A 20,830-nucleotide genomic window follows, 5' to 3' on the forward strand; every position below is an offset into this window, starting at 1 on the left:
ATAGTATCCATGGCAGTGGTGTGTTGTTTATTTTGGGTGGAACGGTTCTTATTTTTTTTTTTAGTATCACTCATATCAGAATGGTAGATATTGAAATGGGCTGAGGCTAAGGGACAGCCCCATTTCAATCCCTTCTAAAAGGTCTTTAAGAAATCTCCATTGTATGAGTTTATTCCATAATCTCTCTCTGTTAATGCTATTAATGCTATCAAAGGCTTTTCCAAGTCCGCAAAAGCCACATATATTTTAGATCTTGCCCTGAGTGCCTTTAACTTCACCGTATTTAGCAGGAAGAGATTTAGGTTTGTGCCTACTACTTTTGTAAAACCAGCTTGTCTCGGATCTGGTCTGCTGGATTTCTTTACCCATGATTGAAGGTGTCGTAAAAGAATAGTGCTGAAGATTTTTCCCAGTGTGTCCAGCAATACTATTGGACAATAATTTTGGGGTTGTTCCCGGTTTCCTTTTTTTAAAATGGGAACAATTATTGCAGTTTTCCAGGACTCTGGAATTTTTTTGATGGTTATGGTGTCTGTGAACAGTAATGTGCAGAAGTCTGCCCAGGCTTCAGGATTGAGTTTTAGACTAGCGTTCAGTAAGGCAATCTGGTCCTGGTGCACGTGAGGAACTTAGTTTTTTGATTAAGAATAAGATATCATCCTTATCGAATTCAATTGCCCATGGAGTACTTGCCTGGTGATTTTCTATAGTTCTATTTCTTCTGGGTTGTGCATATAACTCTGTAAAGTCATTTTGCCACACTTTTTCAGGAGCTGCGTTTGGGAGTGTTGCTAGTTGGACTGTTGCGTTATTATTTAACATTGACAACAGGTCCAGAGTGTTCTTAATAGAGATCTTGCTGGGCATTTGTTCCGCGTCATGTTGTATGGCGTTAACTTTGAAGGCAATATCCAATTCCTGCAGCGTTGTTTTCCTGCTCTGCGTAATTCATATTTATCGTCTTATTTCAGTTTGTTTAGATGTCACATGTCTGCTCAAAAGATTTGCAGCGCTTTAATTACTTCTTGATTGGAGCTATAGAATCATGTGAATGAAGGTTTTTCATTTTTAGCACAATAGTCTTTGAAACACTGTAGATGTAGAATGCTAGCATATTACAAGTTTGAATCTTCAAGGTTAGACTTGAGCCGATATTTCTCAGTAATGGTGTCAATATCTGAGGCTTTTAGTCTTAATCTGTTGCCACCATTCGTAATATCTACAGTTGCTTTATAGAAGTCTTCAATCAGTGATTGAGTCTGTTGCAATGCTAGGGAAAGCAGGAGGTGGTCACTTGTTTCATTCAGATGAATTGCTAAGGTATCGACAAGACCTCTCATGTTCCTTGAAACAAAGAAGTAATCCAGATGAGCGCTCTGAGTTAAACGTGCCCAAGCTGGTTTGGCAAGAATATCACCTTTAACTCGTCCATTTACCATATAGAAATTGCAAGTCACTAGTTCCTGAGTCCACAAGGCTGCTCTTCCCATACACTTTGAATGGCTAATTGCGATGCCCTCTCGATTTATGCAATTGATGGTGAGATATCCGGCGATGATCATAAAGGGTTACTTAAATTGGACATAAACTTCCAGCATTGATATGGCAGTGTTCACGAATCGCTTTTGGTCAGTTTTGAGTGGATGCCAATGCAAGTTGAATAGAAGAATTGTTTTTTTTCTCAATGGGTGTACATTGGGACCATTCTAGCACTAACATTTGTGTGAATGCATTAGGATTATTTTCACTGACCACTACAAGACCCTACCCTACTTTTATTAAGATCAATAGACCAGAATAAACTCGACCCTTTAGACCCCAAGGTGCCGGGTTTATATACACTTCAAAACCATCAGCTATTGGTTTGTTTTGAATCGAGGTCTCTTGGAGACATAAATGTCATAGCTGACAAGGCTTAGTGGGTCATGATTGAAAAGATGGATAATTCCTATGGTATTCCAGCATGCCATTTTCATTTCCTCTGGCTTCAATGGTTCTGTACATTATCTTGAACTTGAAGTAAGTGGCCAAGGCAGTTGCAAGATAGGACCAATCCAATTCTTCTGATCGAGGAGCCTGTATAAGGGCTCCTTTTCTTTTCCTTGGAGAATCATGTTTGGATTGAAAGGTTACTCTTATCCGTGGTATTTCTCTACTAAGAGACTTTGTAGTACTTCAAACTTAGGTGCCTCTCCACTGGGTACCTACCTGATACTCATTACTGTGTTCACTTGTGTTCTGAACTTGTGGTAAACTAGGGTTTTTCTCCCCTCGCAGGTTTTCAAACTTAGGTGGCCTCTCCACTGGGTACCTACCTGATACGCATTACTGTGTTCTCTTGTGCTCTGAACTTGTGGTAAACTAGGGCTTTCTGCTCTCTTCCTGCCCTCTTTGCTCGTCCTGTCTTCCCCCCCACTCCTTCCTATTCCATGGTGCTCTCTATCTCATCTATCTTTTCTAACTGCTTCTCCATTGACTATCCTTCTCTCCTCACTACATCTGGTAGGAAAAAGTTTAAAAAGGACATCTTGGTCTCCAACCCAGGCCTCCCTATCGCCGACACCTACACTAGTGCCTCCTCCAAGGAAACTCTCACTGACATCCTCTTTTTCATGCCTTCACCTGACCTATGGACCCTTCATATGGTCTCTGTGCTCTCTCCTTTCTCCTCTTCTCCCATTAATGGTGGCACCCGTTGGGATGTCCTCTTGGCCTCCTTCCACTCCTCTAAGGCCATCATTAAGTCTATGCTAATAGAACTGTCTTGGTCCAAGGCCCTCAGTCCAACCTTCACCTCTTTGATAGACGCTTCCCGCACCTCATCAACTTCCTGTCCTCTCCTGCTGTCCCTCCTCCTCAGTCCTCAGCTACCTTGCCTCCACCCTCCCTCCCTGCCCCCTCTCGCTCTCTCTCTTCACCTCCGCAGGGCGAATCTCTGATCTGTACCCCTCCCTGGAAGTCCTTCAAAGATGGCAACCTTCTCCACATTGCCACACTTAACTCTCGCTCTGCCGTCAAACATTCCTCTGATATCTGCCGCCTTCTTGAGGAACTGGACCTTGACGTACTCGGTCTCGCTGAGACATGGTTCACGGCCAGCTCTGTCACCAGCTTTGACACACTCTTACCTGACGGTTACAAGATCCTCTCAGTGCCCAGGCCTAACCGTGCTGCGGGAGGGTGTGGCCCTTATCTTCCCTGAGTGGATTCCTGCCACTGTTACTCCCATGCAGATCTACTCCTCTTTTGAATGTCTTGTCTGCCGACTCTCTCTCTCTCCTAGCCATTCCCTTACCGTTGCTACTATCTATTGGCAACCTGGTCAAATTTCCTCCTTCCTCTCTGAGTGGGCAGACCTCTCCTCCTCACTCCTGTCCTCAACCACTCAACTCCTCCTTCTTGCACACTTCAACATCCACCTGGATACCTCCTGTCCCCCCTCTGGACTCTTTCGCGACCTCTGTGACTCTCTCTCACTCTCTATTCTCCCGTCTGGGCCGACTCATTCTGCAGGGCACACTCTTGATGCTCTGATCTCCTCTGACCTTCCACTCTCTGTCCCTCTCTCCACTCCTCTTTCTTGGAGTGATCACTTTCTCCTTTCCTCCCACCTCACCTTCCCTATCCCACAGGCTAAGCCACCCTCATCACTGTCACCTTCCTTCTCAGTCATATGACCCATGAAGCGCGTGTCAGTTGAGGCTTTCGGTGCCACCTTCTCGCCCCCTCCTCCCCCTTCGGCTGACTCCCACCCTGACACAGCCCTCTCCACTCTGCTATATCTCATACTCTTGATATTCTTGCCCCTGTCATGAGAATACGCCTGAAGCCCAAAGCCAAATGTAACACCTGGTATGACTCGGATCTCGTCACCCTTAAATCAAGTGCAGGGTGGCAGAGAGGAAATGGCATGCTTCATGTTCATCCTCTAACAAACTGGCCAGTCGCCTGCTCCAAAGGCAATACCGGCTCTCCGTTCTCTCCAAGAAGAGAGCCCTCAGCCAAGCCCGCATCTCTGCGGCATCTAACAATTCAGCCGAACTCATTAAAAACTGCAAGGAGCTGGCCAATCCTGCTGCAGTCTCTACCTCTCTTGTCCCCTCCCAGGCCCTCTGCACTGCACTGGCCTCTCACTTCATTTCAAAAACTCAGGACATCCTGTCCTCACCCTCCTCCTATCACCTCCCCCCCTCTAGTCCCTGCTCTTCCTCTGGCCCTTCTGCAGCCATCCCTCCTCTCCCCTTCTCCGCCTTTCCCCTTTTTTCTGCTGACGAGGTTTCGAGACAAGTCCGATCTATGAAAGTCTCATCAAAACAGGTCCACCCCTGTTCCTCCAAAACTATCAAGGACCACATCGACTCCTTGGCTCCTGCCCTTGCTGACTTCTGCAATCACTCCTTGCCTCTGGAGTCTTCCCATCCGCTCTCAAGCACTCCCTGGTGCACCCCCTTCTTTAGAAACCCTCTTCTGACCCCTCCTGCCCAGCTAACTATCGACCAATCTCTATCACTCCCTTCCTGGGCAAGCTCCTGGAGAAACTTGCCATCTCCCAGCTTAATCTCCATGCTGAATCTGTTGGTAGTCTTCATGACCATCAGTCTGGCTTCAGAGCTGCCAGAAGCATGGAACTGCTCTCCTGAACATCCGTGAGGACCTGCTCTCGAACCTTGACTCCAACACTCCATGTGTACTTATTTTGCTTGATCTCTCTTCTGCCTTTGATACTGTCAACCATAGCATCCTGCTCAACCGTCTCCGTGATAACCTGGGTATCACTGGTCAGGCTCTGGCATGGCTGACCTCTTTCCTCTCCAATCGACCCTCCCAGGTCCAACTGGGGTCTTTCCTCTCTGACATCTTTTTCTCTACCTGTGGTGTCCCCCAGGGATCTAACCTCTCTCCCTGGCTTTTCAACCAGTATCTGGCACTTCTCGCCCACCGCATCGCCGCTCTCTGCCCCAACTTTCAGTGCTATGCGGATGATACCCAGCTCATTTTCAGGCTACCCTCGGCCTCCTCTTCTCCTTCCCTCATCTCCGACTGTCTTTCTGCTATCCAGGACTGGTGTGCCGCCAATGACCTCTGCCTTAATGCCAGTAAGACTGAGATTCTACTCATCGGCACACCGACTCCCTCCTTCCCTGCAGCTCTCTGGCCGGCCTCTCTTGGCCCTCTTCCTGCTTCTACCTGCAAGGAAAAAAACCTCAGGGTCATCTTCGACTCCACACTCTCCTTCTCTCCTCACATATCCGACATCTCTAAGAAGTCACACTACCAGCTACACCTTCTCAGAGGTATCCTTCCTTTCCTCTCCTTCCCCCAGAAGCTCACTGTCTCTAGAGCCCTGGTTCTCTCAAAGCTGGACTACTGTAACAGCCTCTATCTAAATCTGCCTGCCTCTACTCTCCGCCCTTTGCAACTTATCCAGAAAAGGACTGCGAGACTTGTCCTTGGCCTCAAGCCCAGGGACCGTATCTCTCCAGGACTGAAATCACTACACTGGTTCCCAGTGACTGCGAGGAACAAGTTCAAAACCTTCTGCATTGTCCACAAGGCCTTCTGGGGCCTTGGGCCAAAATACCTTCAACTCTCTCTTCCTAAATATCTCCCTTCTCGAGCTCTTCGCTCATCCGCCTCCAACTCCCTCAGGGTCAGCCGCTTCTCCAAACAACGAGTTGGGGGCAGATCTCTCTCTGCTGCAGGGGCCTCCCTCTGGAACAGCCTTCCTGCCTCCCTGAAACTTGAGGAGAACCATCTCCGGTTCTGGAAGCACCTCAAAACCTTCCTCTTCGCCTCCGCTTTCTCTCCCCTATCCCCTGCTAAAGTTACTGAAACTGCACTGAATCTGCAACTGGGCCACTCACCGTTCTCGGTCCTTGGCCCAGCCACTCTCCCCTGCACTGCCTTCCTGGCACCCTCTGCACTGGGGGACGGTGTCTGTATCCCTACAGCCCCCCTTCCCAGCACTTGTCTGCACTTACCTCGCACTTGCCACTAGCTGGCCCTTGTTATTTATCCTGCATGCTATTAACCCTGTACTGCACTTTCCCCTCTCCCTTTCCCCCCTGCACTTTTACCTTCCCTTCTACCCTTGCACTTGCGCGATCTGAATGACACCTGGGCTAGTAGGATCGTTGTCTGTCTCCCCGTGTCCCCCCCCCCACCTCGTCGCGCCTCGAAACACTTGTGTATAGGCGCGTTACAAATGCCATATCATATCATGTCATTCCTTTGAGAGAATGTTCCTTGAGACAAGAGTTGTTTCATCTAGCTGGTTACGTTTAACTCTCTTAAACTAATTTCCCTATATTTGTTGTGAGTTTAAACTCGAGTTGTTGCTCTTTTGTGTCAAATTAGAATGTACATTAAGTTCTTCACTGATTTCTAATCCGTATGGTAATACATTTTGTATTCAATAGCGCAGTTTGAATCAGTTTAGAGTTTAAATGCAATATGACCCAATCACTTCTAGTTTCATTTAGAAATTGCACGATTCGGGTACCTTATGAGGCAATATCGCACAATTTGGAACTGTGGTGTTGCAATTTCATAACATTAGCTCTATTCAGTATTAGGCCATCTCCACTCATCAATAGTCTCTCTATCACTACCGTGGAACCTTGTTTTTTAAAAGTTAAATGTAGTAAAGTTTTGGACTCTGTGTTTGCTGCGCTGATAATCAAAGTCCTTGGCTTCCTTCAGTGTGGGTGGAGATTTAGAGAAAACCAGGGCCAATTGTTTTTGTTCTAAGGTTCGAAATGATGCTTCCAATGTATTTCTTGGGCTGTTTGGATAAATTGATCTTGTGCTGGTGGCAGCAAGGATTTCTCCATTGTGGCAGATGTTAATATCATTTGGTTTCTTCTTTGGGCTGCGATGCTTCTTCACTTCACATCGATTCTGTGATTCAGATTTTGAGTCAGTTATAGAATACGTTGTCAAGCCCATTAATGCCACCAAGTCAGAAATGTTTTCTTTCTCAGTTAATTCTGCAGTTGTCAAACTGTTAGTTGGTAAATTCTTATTCATTTCCAATTCTGCCAAAGTGGTTTTAGTCGGAATATCTTCTGTTGATTTAACTCTGGTATCTTGGGTAATTCGATTTGGGGATCTCGGTGGAGTTGACACATTTCTTATGAAGGTAAAAGATCCATTTTATTTTATTTTCATTTTAATTGCCAGTTTTTGATTTTTTGTTTTCTTTGGTAACTGTAAAATTGTTCTTGTTAAGGACAACTGTTTTCTTCTCTTCTGATCGAAGATAGGAAAGATTTCTGTTGAATCTTCGATTGCATGGGTGATTTGGTCTGATGCAATAATGGGATTAGATAGTGTCTGCTGAGCTAAAGATGGGGAGGAAATTCCCATGGGATTGTGTGTTACGACTGTCTTGACAGTCACAGGAGATATTGTGTTTCTGATGAATTTGTTGTCTTTCTTTCTTTTAGATAGGTTGGTTTCGCTGTTCACCACTTGGGCTCGAGTTTGGCAATGAGTAGACTGTTCCGTGAATGGTGCTGCAATAATTTCCCTTGACTGAGATATGGTCATTCCGCATGACAGCTGGATTGGGTCTGCGGTCGGTTGGTGATAGACGGTGGTAGAATATGATGTCGGTCTTGTGAGCTCCTCAGCCATTTTACAGCTTCTAGAATTGCATCCATCTTAATGCGTTTGTCATTCGTTTCTCCTCTGGCTAGATCGAACAGCCTAGCTTGTCACTGGGCAGTTGATTCTGCTTCTTTATTTAAATGCCAAAAATATCAATTTGGTGTGTATTAGAGCCAACAGTGCGGCCTGATCTTTCACGCTCTCATTCATCCCTTCAAATGACTTTGTAAACGGATTCAGCACAATGTTTATAGAAGACATTAATATTGTCTGTATTTGTGCTATAGGTGATCTCGAATCTTGGGTCTCATATGCGCCTTATTGAGGATCCAATTCCCGCGATCCATTTGCATGGGAGTTCAGAATGGATGAGGCGCTGGAGGTGGAACTCGATGTTGAATAGGAAGAGCGCTATTTGGGCTTGTCATTTGTATCAGCTTGTTTGCTGTCATTCAAGGCATATCTATCACTATCCAGTTGTTGCTCCTCGTCATCATGAGCTGACACATCCGCTAGTGTTGCATGCTTTGTGGAATGTAATGGAGGCGTAGGGTTTGTCCTGCTGTGTTCGCCTCTGTTAATTTGGCAGCTAGATGATTTTGTCCTAATTAAATCGATATTCCGTGAATTGCTGAGATTTTTCTGGCCTTCACTTGTCATTTTAATCTCTCCGATATCACGGGATAGACGCTCTGCCAAATTGGCATGTTGTGCCAATATAATGTAAGAGCTATAATTCCCGCCAGCAGGTGTACTCACATGATTTATTAGTTGAGTTCCTGCCTTGAAACACTGATAACGGTGATTCCGGGCACATGAATAGCTCTTCTTAAACACACTGTCATCCTCCTGGAAGGCAGTTGCGTTCGGATCAATTAGTCCTGTCGGAATCGATGGCTGTTTGGTGCCACATTGTTCTCTTAGTGTATATTAAGTTCCAGGTGATGTTGCCACTTGATTGTTGTTAATTGTGGTGTTTATGGTTATAGGTAGACTCGGAGTTAGAGCGAATGTCATAGCGGGTTGTTTATCACCCAAGTTCCTGCTCAGAGCTGGTGTCTTGGTGTAGGTAAAAGTGAATATTACACTCTCGCCAGCCCTTAACTGGGCTGCATCCATGAGAGTACCTGATGATTCAAAAGTTGATAATTCAGGAATTGGAGGCGATAGAAGATCAGTATAGGGTAATGTGGCCATGGTAACAGGGACCGTATTAGTGAGATTGGTTTTTGTACTCAAGTTAGAAACTTGTGGGATGGCTAAATTGAAACATTCCCCGGGAGTCACAATTACAGCAACACTGTCACTAACGTCTGATGTGGGTTGAGAACTCCCCTATCGAAGCAGTACGTTTGCTTACCTCCATGTAATTTGTTAGTGCAGCCATTTGCAAGTCGTCTCTCAGCTTTCCTTTTCGCCGTGTGCAGTGGCCAGTAGACGCCAACATCTTGCTTGTCTGGTTGAAAAAGGGCAGTGAGCTCGCTGCTGTACAATCCACTAATAGTTGTGGAGGACATGAAATCGGATAATCGTTCGCCTTGGGTCTTTAGCCACAGCCACTGCCCACTGAACACAGAACACTCTGCACACACTCTTTTGCTTTCCTTTCTTCTCTTTTCATATGGTACACAGCAGCCTCAATGTTCAGTAGCCGGCATGCAGCAGGCAGAATAACGAAGGTAAGTGTACTAAGTAGTTTGGAGCTAAATGGTTAATTAGAGTTGCAGAGAAAAAGTGTTCTGAGTCAAAACTGTTGCCCCAGGTGAACAAAATCGGACTGCTGCGGCAGAAAAAGAAATACTAGTAACTAACATGTACCTTGACAGAAGCCCACGTTCACAGCTGTTTCTTCACGAATGGAGCAAAGTAATTCAAATGTGGAATACTTCCTGTGGCACCCAATTCACCAGAAAAAAAGTTTTGCAACCTATTGAAAGCCCCGTGCACAGAAGGCGTGGGCCCCCGTTAGATTGCGTGAAAGGCTTAGTGGAGGGTCTGCTGCATGGCCACCTACCCCCACGGAAAGGTAGAGGAGTAGAGAGAGCCTGCTAGTGAGCGAACGAGACCGAAGCAGTACCAGCACCTGGTAGCAATTCGTGCATGGTCAAGGCAACTGTTTTAAAACAAAACCATTCCGGAACGGTTTCTTTTTAAAATAAAAGTATAGAAACAGTAAAACTTAATTTTAAAAAGCAGTGGAGCACCGCTCCCGCCCACCTCGACCACTGCCAATGCAGTAACAAATAGTAAAAGATAATCCATAGCCCCAAAAAGCAAATAATCAGCCTGTAATGACATGCCTGTACCATCCTTAGGGCCGACTGCAGGCACACTACAGGAGGAGTAGCTATTATAGCCAATTCAACCCTGCAGTTCAGAGCCTGCACACTAGACCCAGTGGTGGGATACAAACTCCTACTCAAACTTACAACTGACTCCAAAACCACAGTCAACTTTCTTGCCATTTACAGATCACCAAATAGTGTCAACCATCCCGAATAAGACATCCGCCTACTCATCACCCCACTCTTTAAGCCTAACATTAAATTCATCATCCTAGGTGTCATCAACCTTGGATTCAATGACAAACTGGACCATAAAGGGACCACATTCTACACAGCTCTCCAAGAAATGCATTTTACCCAAATTGTTAACTCCCCAACCCATTCCAAAGGCAGAATCCTGGATTGGATAATTTCCCTAAATGTCAGTTTGTCATTGGATTCCATCTCTGAAATTACCTGGTAGGATCACTACCAAATAAGCTTCAGCATTCTTACTCCTAACACTCAAAGTGTACCTCAAACCACACCTGCTCCTATCGCAGTGAGAAACACCTGCAAACTTACAGACAGAAAATCTCATCCCTATTCTGACTGCTACCCTTGATACTCACTCAACATCTAATTCCACCCCTGATTGCATTTCCTCTATCTATCACAACTGCCTGAAATCAACCATTGATGCAGTAGCCTCGCTCACGTCCAAAATACCCTGCATTGCCAAACAGAGCAATTTTTGGTTCAATGAAGAGCTCACTGTTCTTCGACGAAATAAAAGTGCGCTGGAGCACTTACATAAAAAGACTCCAATCATGGCCACTACAATCACATTTATGATAGCTAACGAAAACTACAAATCAGCTGTCATAACCCACAAAGTGACTTCATTGAATATGTGTATGAACAACACCTCTTCCAACAGCAAAGAACTATTCTCTATCCTTAGATAACTGGAAGCACCCATCCCCTCCACCTTCCCCATCAATTCAAGCAAAGCCTGGCGTACCACTATCCAGAATGCAGTAGCCTCTAAAATCGTCACTTTACAAGGAAAAATACTATCAAAAAGGAAACTACTGGCCGGTAAAAGTATGCCCTCCCCTGTGCCCGCTACCATGGCCAGAATAACAGCCCCCCCAATTCAAATTCTCCACTGTGCCCCAAGACCAGGTCCTGAACACCATTGGCACGCTGAAACCTTTTTAACTGTAAAGGTGATGGCTTCCCCTACTTTAGGTCCCATCATTACCAATTCCATTAACGCCTCCTTCATCACCAACTCTGTCCCTGCCAGTATCAAAAAAGCCTGGGTTACCCCACTTCTGAAGAAACCCTCTCTGGACCCTGCCATACCCACCAACTACCGACCCATCACCACGGTTCCCTTTTTGCTAAAAATAATCTACAAAATAGCCTACACCCAAGTTCAAGAGTATCTTAAAAGCAACCATTTGTTAGGAGCTAGACAGTCAGGCTTCCGACCTAGGCAGAGCACAGAAACGGCCCTACTAGACCTCAAAATCCAGATGACCTCATAAGAGACTCTGGGAAACTATGCATCCTCCTATTACTCGATCGGTCTGCCGCATTTGATCTGGCCGACCATGATAAGCTATGTAATGCACTGTCAGATAATTTGAACTTCTCTACAGAAGCCATCTTATGGGTCAAGTCATTCCTTTTGTAACATACTTCGAGAGTATCCATCAGCGATGAGGCTGCAGACCCTATACCCGCATCCCTAGGTGTCCCTCAAGGATCGTGTCTATCTCCCACCTTATATAACTCCTACACCAAACTCCTATTTGCAGCACTCGATGCCATGGGAGTCATCTACACCAACTTTTCAGACGATACCCAGATCCTCATTCCGATCACAAGTAAGCATGAACAAGACTCCATAGCCATAAACAAGATCTATGCAATCATACAAAACTGGATGGCCACAAACAGTCTGTGTGTCAATGATGAAAAAACTGAGATCGTCATCGTATTTCCGCCCACCCAACTAAAATCCCTTCACTCCGACTACTCTGCCATTACCATTGATGGAACACCCATCCCAGTACTCAAACAGGTCAAAACATTGGGCGTTTAGCTGGACTCCAACCTATGACCAAACATATCAGTGCACTCTCGTCCGCTATTGCCTACATGGCCAAACTCATTGCACTTAGCCCCCAATTTCTCACCCCACAAAACTGCCTCACCCTAGCTCGAGCCATCATACTTTTGAAACTGGATTATTGCAATATCCTCCTGCTAGGAACCACAAATACAAATGTGGCCAAATTGCAACTGTTAAAAAACAAGGCCCTAAGGGCAGCCTTTGGACTAAAAATAAGAGACCACAAATCTCTCACATTAGGAGAGAAGCACATTGGCTACCTATCCAAGCAAGAATCCTATTCAAGACGCTCATCATCACACACAAATGTATTACCAAGGATGCCCCCCCATATCTCAATAACAGTGTCACCCAAACAAAGCAAACTAGATTCCTCAGATCAGGCTCAAGCACATAACTGTTCGTCCCAAGGTTCAAAAGAGCAGGGGGTGCCAGCTTCCCAGTGGATGCACCCAAGATTTGGAACTCCCTTCCTATGCACCTTAGAAACAAGCCTTCCCACCTGCTCTTTAAGAACTTTATCAAAACTTGGCTATTCAATAAATTCTAACGAGTATCGCTGTTTCCTGAAACGCTTGGCCGGTACTGCAACTGTTGTCTCCCGAATGATGTTGACTGTATTGTATCTAATCATGCAACTAACACTACCTGCTTTGTAACTTCCACTATATCCAGATAAGCACTCCTATGCAACCTGCACCGTGATACCTTCGGGGTTGGGCATGTAACAAATGCTATAAATAAAATAAATAAATTAATAAATGTGTTATGACATTCATGACATTGCCAAATATGAATCAAAGCGCAAACAGTAATTCACAAAGTGGAACCCATGAGAGCTCAACTGGTGGGCTCGCTACCCACAGCAGAAGCTTTCACTTTTCTGAAGCCATTTCCTTTGGCAGCCAGCCATTTCCAACCTGTACGGCTTGGCTGCCATTATCACCATACTAATGCAACCGATTGCCTAAACCCTCCGTTATTACCGTCACCTTGTTTGGAATCAGATGAAGCCAGTTTTGCTCCATCCATTGGAAGAATTTGCTAAGTGCCCTGATTTTGTAGCGTGTAAACAAAAGTGTAATCTGCATACGGGTGGCAAGTAGGTCTTATCCCAGTGGTCCTATGCATGCATTTAGCAGGAAGCAATAAAGCAGAGATCCATACGCAGATCTATATATTTGAGGGAGTCTAAACTTGTGCAACCCTCTGATAGGCCAAAATGTCAGACAAAAAACAACATTTTGGCAAAAAGCAACATTTTGTGTGAGAAAAAGCCTGACATTTCCAATTTCACTCTGTGGGCTAATTTGGCAAATTGGATAAAAGCAGGCAGATTCCCCGGGAATCCATTTGTAAATGCATCTGCAAACTGTGATCTGCAGGTGGAATTCACATTTGTAACAAGGCGGAGAGTGAAAGTGAAAGTAAAGGCGCGTATGCCTGGTTTTACTGTTCGCTTCTACACTTGCTTTGTAAATGTGTAAACATGCACGTAGGGGGCACAATAGCACATAACTAACTTTGGCGATCCCCTGCACGCAATTAAAATGTTTTGGAAAAATGCCCAGATATATTTTTTATGTTAAGCGTCATGCTGGATTCCATCTGCTTCCCAGCAATGTAAAAATGCGAGATAAACCCAAAGGTACCCAATGTGTGTAGCTCGGAAGGATGAAGGAGTGAGCCGGGATTCATACCTAGGACTGCAGGTTCCACGCTGAGTAGACATGTAATTGCTCATCTCGCTGAGCTAGCATTCCTGCATTTATGCATGCAGCAGGCCCTCTTTGTTCCATGGAAAATGCAACCTCCTTCAAGAAAAGGTCTTCTTTGACAGAACACCTACTCAGTCATGCGAGCTGCACACAAGGTAGGGCTCTTGCGTTTCAGAGTGTGTTGGGGATCATCTCCCCCTTTCTGTCTTCTCCTGACCTGGAATCATTGACCAGGCTTTCGGAATAGGTTCCTGTGCCACCATGGCCGAGTTTGAGCCAATATCTTTTCTGCTCCTTATGTATGGCGCTTCCTGTCCAGCTTCCAGTTCCTAACCAAGCAGGTGATGTTCTCTCCAGAGTAGCCTCATCAATTTGAAGATCTTCCCCCTGTCTACTATGCCTGCTCGAAGTGTCTAGACACGCCAGGGTTCAATTTCCATTCCAGCCTAATGGTAGGGGGGTGCTCATGCCGATAACCAGCCTGTCATGAGGTAATATCACACGAGTGTGTGTTAAGGTTTGTAAATGGTGGCAACCCTGCAACTGAAGAAAAAACATCCATCGTGACCATCCACCCGCCTTGAAATAAATGCCCACGCAACAGGTGTGGGAGTGCAGGACATCACTAAGAAGCTGCCAATGCTTGCTTGGTATCGGCTTCTCTCAGCTTCTGAGGTTCCTCCTCATTGAAACATGCGAGCACGGTCACACTGATGAACCCAAATAGTGCTTAATGCCTTTCTGAAATAAGTGAGTTGTGCTTCTCAGACAGCGAGAGCGGCATGTAGGTACCAGCCCCATGTCTGCACCTGGTTTCAGACAGCACATCTATATCCACTTGCCATCAGTGCTCTGGAGTGGTCTGTGTCTGGATTAAAGGAACAGGGCTCTTAGTGTCAACTGCTACCGCCTCTCCAAGCGCATTCCATTTGCTGGAATGTAGCACATTGCCTTATCTATGGTAACCATCAGTGCTCTGTTCCTGTAGCGGCTCGAGTACTTTCCCCACCCCCTCAGTTCAATGTATTCTTTGTTGGCTCAATTGTTACCCTCAAACTTCTCTTCAGTTGCAGGTAACCAACTGTTTTGATTTTCCAAAACTCTTTTTTCTTGTCATCTCTGCTCCCCACCATTACTCATTTGTCATCCCAAACTCTTTCCTACACATCATCCTTTATCATAAACAAGCTGCCCGTTACTTCACAGATTGGATGACATTCTCTTCTGTCTGTGCCTCAACCTTCCCAACTGCCTCCCCGGCTGTTTCTGCTACTCTCATCTGTCCAGATCTCAGGGAGGAAGAACCTGCAAAGTTGCATTCCAGTGCCACTGGAAGCAAGAGGCCTGGACCCCACATAGTACTGGAGAGGACCTGGGAGGGCACTCACCTCTTTGATTTAAGGACCACAAACAACCCTGCTGGAGCTCCGTTGTCAACAGGCTACGCAACCTCTATTGCAGTTTTTATATTTTAGTATACGAAGAGAGTGCAGAAAGGTGATTCTGTCCAGTTGTACAGAACGAAGGATGTCTGGCAAGAGCAACACCAAGTCTATGCCAGCCTGACATAACAGCAGCCGAGGAGTTGTTAGTCGGTGCTGCAACAGTCATCAGCCTTGTTGTCACACTTTGAACGATTCCTGTGTATTTGTGTGTATAGCACCAAGGGTTACATCACATCTGGTAAGAGCAAGATATGGAGGATGTCGGGTAAAGTTAATGATGATATTAAGAGCAGGGTACAAAAATGGTTAAACTAGGTGGTTATTGAGAACCTCTTTACGTCCAGTATCCAGCTCAGTGTTGCTGGACCATAACGGGAGCATCTCAGATCTGTGGCTTCCTGTGAGCAGTAAAGGTCTCCTTTTAGTCATCAAAACAAATAGCCACCACCCCGGATTTCGTGGTCTTACCACCTGAAAGGTGTTCACCTTCCACTTTCCACTGGGTTTGTTTGGGAGACCTTCCAACGTGAGTAAAAGCAATGCCAACTCTAGGAACCAATGAGCAGCTAAAGGTCCTGATGTTCGTGGGTGGGTGAAGCTCTTTCTGGTTGATATGAATTCCTTTAGCGTTGGAAGAATATTAGCAAAGGTTATATAGAGCTTTGTGTCGGATACCTCCTGCTTTTAAGTGATCTAACAATAGGACCATTATCAGCTTCATTGTTACTCAGTTTATCGAGGCAGGACTGAGTTGTCCCTGTCAGGATTTGAACGTGTGACTGCAAGTTGCACATTGATCTCTGATGCACAAGCCTAACTCACTGAGCAATGTTTACATACTCAAATTACATTTATGCTTTCACGTACAGCTGGGAGTACCATCTGGACCACCTTCTGAAAATGATCAGGTGTTGCAGCGTGAATACTACGGCTAACATGTGCCAAGTAGGTTGGAGCACTGGGACCTATCCAAGCCAGCAAGTGAGTTAGAGTCAGATTCAGCCTCTCAAAGATGAAATCCAGTCTATTGTGGACTGATTCCCAAGTAATGCTCAGACCTAGAGGAGAGCCTTTCTAGACCCCAATAGGTATTAAAGGAACTGCAAGAGATTATTGGACCATTATTGTGCTCATAAAAAAGAGCTGTACAACCGAACCAAGGTGGTCGGTTGGACAAAAGACTGCCAGCAAACATTCAATAACCTAAAACATGCTCTCTGTGCAGCGGATGTACTAAAAGCACATGATTTCAGCCAGGTGTTCACTCTTGCGATGTATGTCGGCGACTGTACCTTAGGTGCTGTACTAGCTCAAATAAATAAGAATTAGTACTACTCATGGAACACAAATGGCAAGCAACAGAAAGGGAGTGATTTGCCATTATTTGGGCACCAAAGATGTATTACCCATATCGCCATGCAACCAATTTGACTGCAAATACCATCCAGAACAGCATGTGTGTGGGAATTCGGGGTATTATTTGTGCTTTACCCATAAATGTATTGCTTTCTCAGATCTTACATTTATCAATAGGGTACGATTTGGCAGCCGAAACCAGCAGTCAATCGCGATCTAAATCCAGAGTACACCTGTAAAGCTTTCTCCTTGCACCATCTATGAAAGATGCGCAGTCTCACATTTAAAAATCACTGTTGTCCCCTTCAGGGAACAGTATTTCTTAACACTTGTTTCTAAACTTGTAACATGAACTATGACATCCTAAATTCAGTGGCAGCCTAATAAAAGTGCCATGCGTTGATACAACTTTTTTTAATCTAAAATGCTCATTCCCATTTTGTATAACTCATTCTCAAAAGAAGAAACTACTATTCAAAAATGCAATTTGCACCAACAGCGAAGTACTTGAATTGCTCATGTTTGAGGCCATCGGAGAAGCAGCATAAAAGCTCGCAGGAAGGGAGTCATTAGCAACCCTACCAATCCCTCTGAAATAATTTCTATGAGCACATAGATTTCATTATTAACAACCTCTCAGCCAATCAGAATGCTCAGAATGCAGTCAATAACTACCAGCGTTGACTGCATTCTAAACATTTGGGTCCAGAAGCAGACATAGCAACATCAGAAGGCACGTCTCTGCATTCAAGAATCAGCAAGAACATTTCCCAGCAAGACGTCTGCCAAGGCTTTAGGAAGGTCTATACTCTCTGTGCCTTCAAAATGGCAGCAGCATTCAAATTAATACAACACATTCTAGAACATGAAAACATGCATTCAACTTCGTATAGAAACATGTTCAAATAGCTCCACTTCAACCAAGCTTACAAATAAAATGCTCACCTTATGAGGGCAGCTGTGTCATTTAAATAATTCAATATTAAATCACATTTAATTTATGAATACTTTTTAAAATTTTTACTTTATACACTGTTAAAATACTGTTTTATTCTTCACTGCCACAACTTCAAAACCTATACTTTCATTACCACTATGTGCTGATATCATTATAGACCTCGGGAAGAATCATCAACACTTGAATAATGTCCCTACCCCAACGTATGGCCCCAAGCATGGGTCGTTATCCCGTGATAACTACCCCTCCCTCAGTATATAAGGCTATGTCAAGCTACTTGAGACTATAACCCTCCACTGTCTACTTTGCTTTTGGAATTCCATTTTCTTACAAGCAGATAAAAATTACTTGTATCTCCACTGGGAATGGAGTCAAGTGGCCGGGCATGCCACACTGAATAGTTAGCACTGGAGCACTACCGATTCGCCTTCTAGAAAACCCATAGCAGAACACAAACCAGTTTTATTAAACACTTTTTTTTTAATGAATTAATTTATTGTCCACTATTGCAAACTTGAAGACAGCATTGACCAGCTAACTAGGATTCTCTATGTGCATGCCGGCAGCGACCCACAAACGTCAAACCATCTTGGGTTTAAATTCAACGCTGCGATGAATCCGCTATAAGAAGACTTTGGGCCTCATTACGAGTTTGAAGGTAGCCATGCCCTTAACAAGGCCATGGCTACCGCCAAACCCGGATCCGGGTTTCCTGAATGGAGAAATACTGGGCCATCCCGACCTTGGAAGGCCCAGTATTTCCCCATTCGGGGAACCCGGACCTGGTCCATCCCCATTCGAGCCCCCATAGGGCTCAATGGGAATGGGGAGCATGCTAACAACGGGCCCGTTAATGACAGGCCGTTGTTAGCATGCTGGGCTGCTCGTGGGACCCGCTAAAGATGTCTGGTAAAACCAGGTGTCTTGAGCGGGTCCCGCGAGCAGACCTCGTAATGGGGTTGTAAGGGATTAACGGCTCCGGCACCTTTACAGGTGCCGTTAATCCCTTACCGCCCTCCTCGTAATGAGGCCCTTTATCTCAAGAAATGTCCATGATCAGATGGCATGGCTATCCGTTTTGTTGGGATGTGTTGTGTCTGCATGGCTTGGTGCTAGAAGAGACAGCTAGGGAGTACCACCTTGCAACTCAATTGTCATCCACTTTCCTTGTTAGATGATTTCACCAATAGAAGTCGTGGACCCTGTGCAGCAGGCCCAGACTTCAAGGCCGTCTAATTCCTATCTATGTGCTTCGAGTGCTGAAAAGGATAATAACCTACCACCTTGGCATCAACTATGGGTGGTGTTGGCCAACAGTGTTAGGCGTTTGTTAGGAAACGTTAACCACAGTGTTTTTACTTCCACCAGTCAGAAAAGACCTAGTCCTTTGCACCACGCTGCATTTTCAGAGGAAAGCAGAGACAGTGATTGTGTCTAGGTTTCTAGGGGGAATGTGCAACAATCCACGACAAATGTCAAATCTGAAAGTGAAAGGTCCTTTTCTTTCCTCTGTGATGACTATGAGCAACGCATAGAGCCTCGTTGGGGCCCTTTTGAATGTTCTGGCAGTGCCTGTACTATGGACCACCCACACATTTACTGGTGTCCTAGAATACGCCTTAGCCAATCTGAGCCTAAACTTCACTTGATAGTAAGAATATTCCTACCCAGGTCAGGTAATATTGCCTATTTACGACATTTGATAGCTTTGATTTAATAACAGCTTTGTTCAGTTTGTCTGGATATTGCATGATTTATTCTTAACTGTTTCTTGGTACGTATTTTGTTTCCCATCGCTTCTTGCAGGGACAAGCCTTGCGGTCAGCCAAGCTCCTACATGGAGAACCATCGGAGGGAGCCCTTGCGAGCCCCTCTCTGGCCTTACTCTTGCAACTTTGCAAGCAGCGAGCTTTTAGGTGCCGTGGAAGCTTGAACCCACCAGTGGGAAACCTTAACTGCATCTTGCAATTCTATCTAGACTGTGAAATTGTCAAAGTGGGATGGGACAATTTTCGAAAGCCAGTACACCACCTGTGATGTTCTGTATATTTTGGACTCTGGTGAGTGCAGTTATAGACTCTGACCCTCTCAGCACAGGAATTTATCATTAGACCTGAGTGGGAAACTTTGCATGTATATTCGTATTTTTAGAGAAAAACGTCACTGCTTGTTGTTTTACCTTACATTGTTGTTATACCTGTACAGTGAATGACTGGGCAACCTCATTAATGTAGACAGCGGGTTTCATTTACACTTACCTGAACAAAAGGGGTTGGTGGGATTAAAGTTAATGGCAAATTCATGCGACACCTGCAAAAGGAAAGGTAAGCAGATTTAAATTATTCAGTTGTACAAAATACGCAGTAGCAAAAATATAGCATGCAGAAAATATCAACAATGGACAGTCCAGGCATGGAATGAGCGGTCCTGCACGGGACCGGTCAGTGCCGGGCTGTAGCGGTCCTGGGCAGACACATCTGGATCTGAGCGAAACCTTCATTCCATATGCAGTCCAGAGGGCACCCCCTAGGATGGAGACACTGCACCTCTACCAGTGCCTTGAACGGGGTAGGAGGTCGGGAAAGGCATCATAACCAATGACGTGACACCCTGCTCCTTCCCTCTCACATAGGCCCTCCCGCCTTTCATCGCTTCTGCTCCCTGGTAGTGCAGAGGTCAGGAATGGGGAAGGGGCCCTGGGGAATCCTCCATGCACCATCTCAGGGTCAACTTAACATAGCAGGTCTTCTCCAGCCCCCGCCTCCCTCGCTATCTCTTTCCCAACGCCTTACCTCATGCACGGGACATCATCCCATGACTGACATAAGCTGTAACATAACCTTTTACCCTTAATGTGGGTACAATCCCTTCAGCAATAGGGAAACACCCTCCTGCCTGTAAAGCCATAAGCATACAGTGAGGCTGGGGACACCCAATAGCAGTACTGAGCCCATTTATTCTTCTAATTTCCGTTGAAAGCCCTGAAGAGATGTATTTTCCATTTCCTCATTGGAATATATATTAGTTTAACTTTTCCCTCCATCATGACCTTTTTTCAAAATCCCCCCCAAAAATGCTTTCTAATTTCTAAACATAACATTTGCGATTGTTATGTTGTACTTTAAATCAAATGATGTTCCTGGTCATTAATTACCCTTATATCTCTTTTACGACGAGCCTTACTTTTTAAAAGCATTGTTCTAATCCAGATTTTATTACATAGCAAACCCACAGCTTTTGGTCTCCCTTCTCTGATAACTGTATTGCAAGGCGTTGCGGCCCAAAAGGACCAGAACCTATAGCCATCCGCTAGCAGTAATGACTTTCTTTTG

At 45.1% G+C, this 20,830-nt stretch overlaps 1 protein-coding gene across 5 annotated transcripts in view; it reads right to left on the reverse strand.

Moving 5' to 3' along the window:
- The window catches only part of CPNE2 (copine 2), a 947,004-nt gene that overhangs the window by 44,008 nt on the left and 882,166 nt on the right, over nt 1-20,830 (reverse strand). For all 5 annotated transcript variants that reach the window (XM_069653470.1, XM_069653479.1, XM_069653462.1 and 2 more), the window contains one exon: nt 19,757-19,808. In XM_069653470.1, the coding sequence (XP_069509571.1) occupies nt 19,757-19,808 (52 nt within the window). The remainder of the gene's footprint in view (nt 1-19,756; nt 19,809-20,830) is intronic.

Source organism: Ambystoma mexicanum, chromosome 1p, assembly GCF_040938575.1.
Source record: "Ambystoma mexicanum isolate Mex_15411 chromosome 1p, UKY_AmexF1_1, whole genome shotgun sequence".
NCBI classification, from domain to species: Eukaryota; Metazoa; Chordata; class Amphibia; order Caudata; family Ambystomatidae; genus Ambystoma; species Ambystoma mexicanum.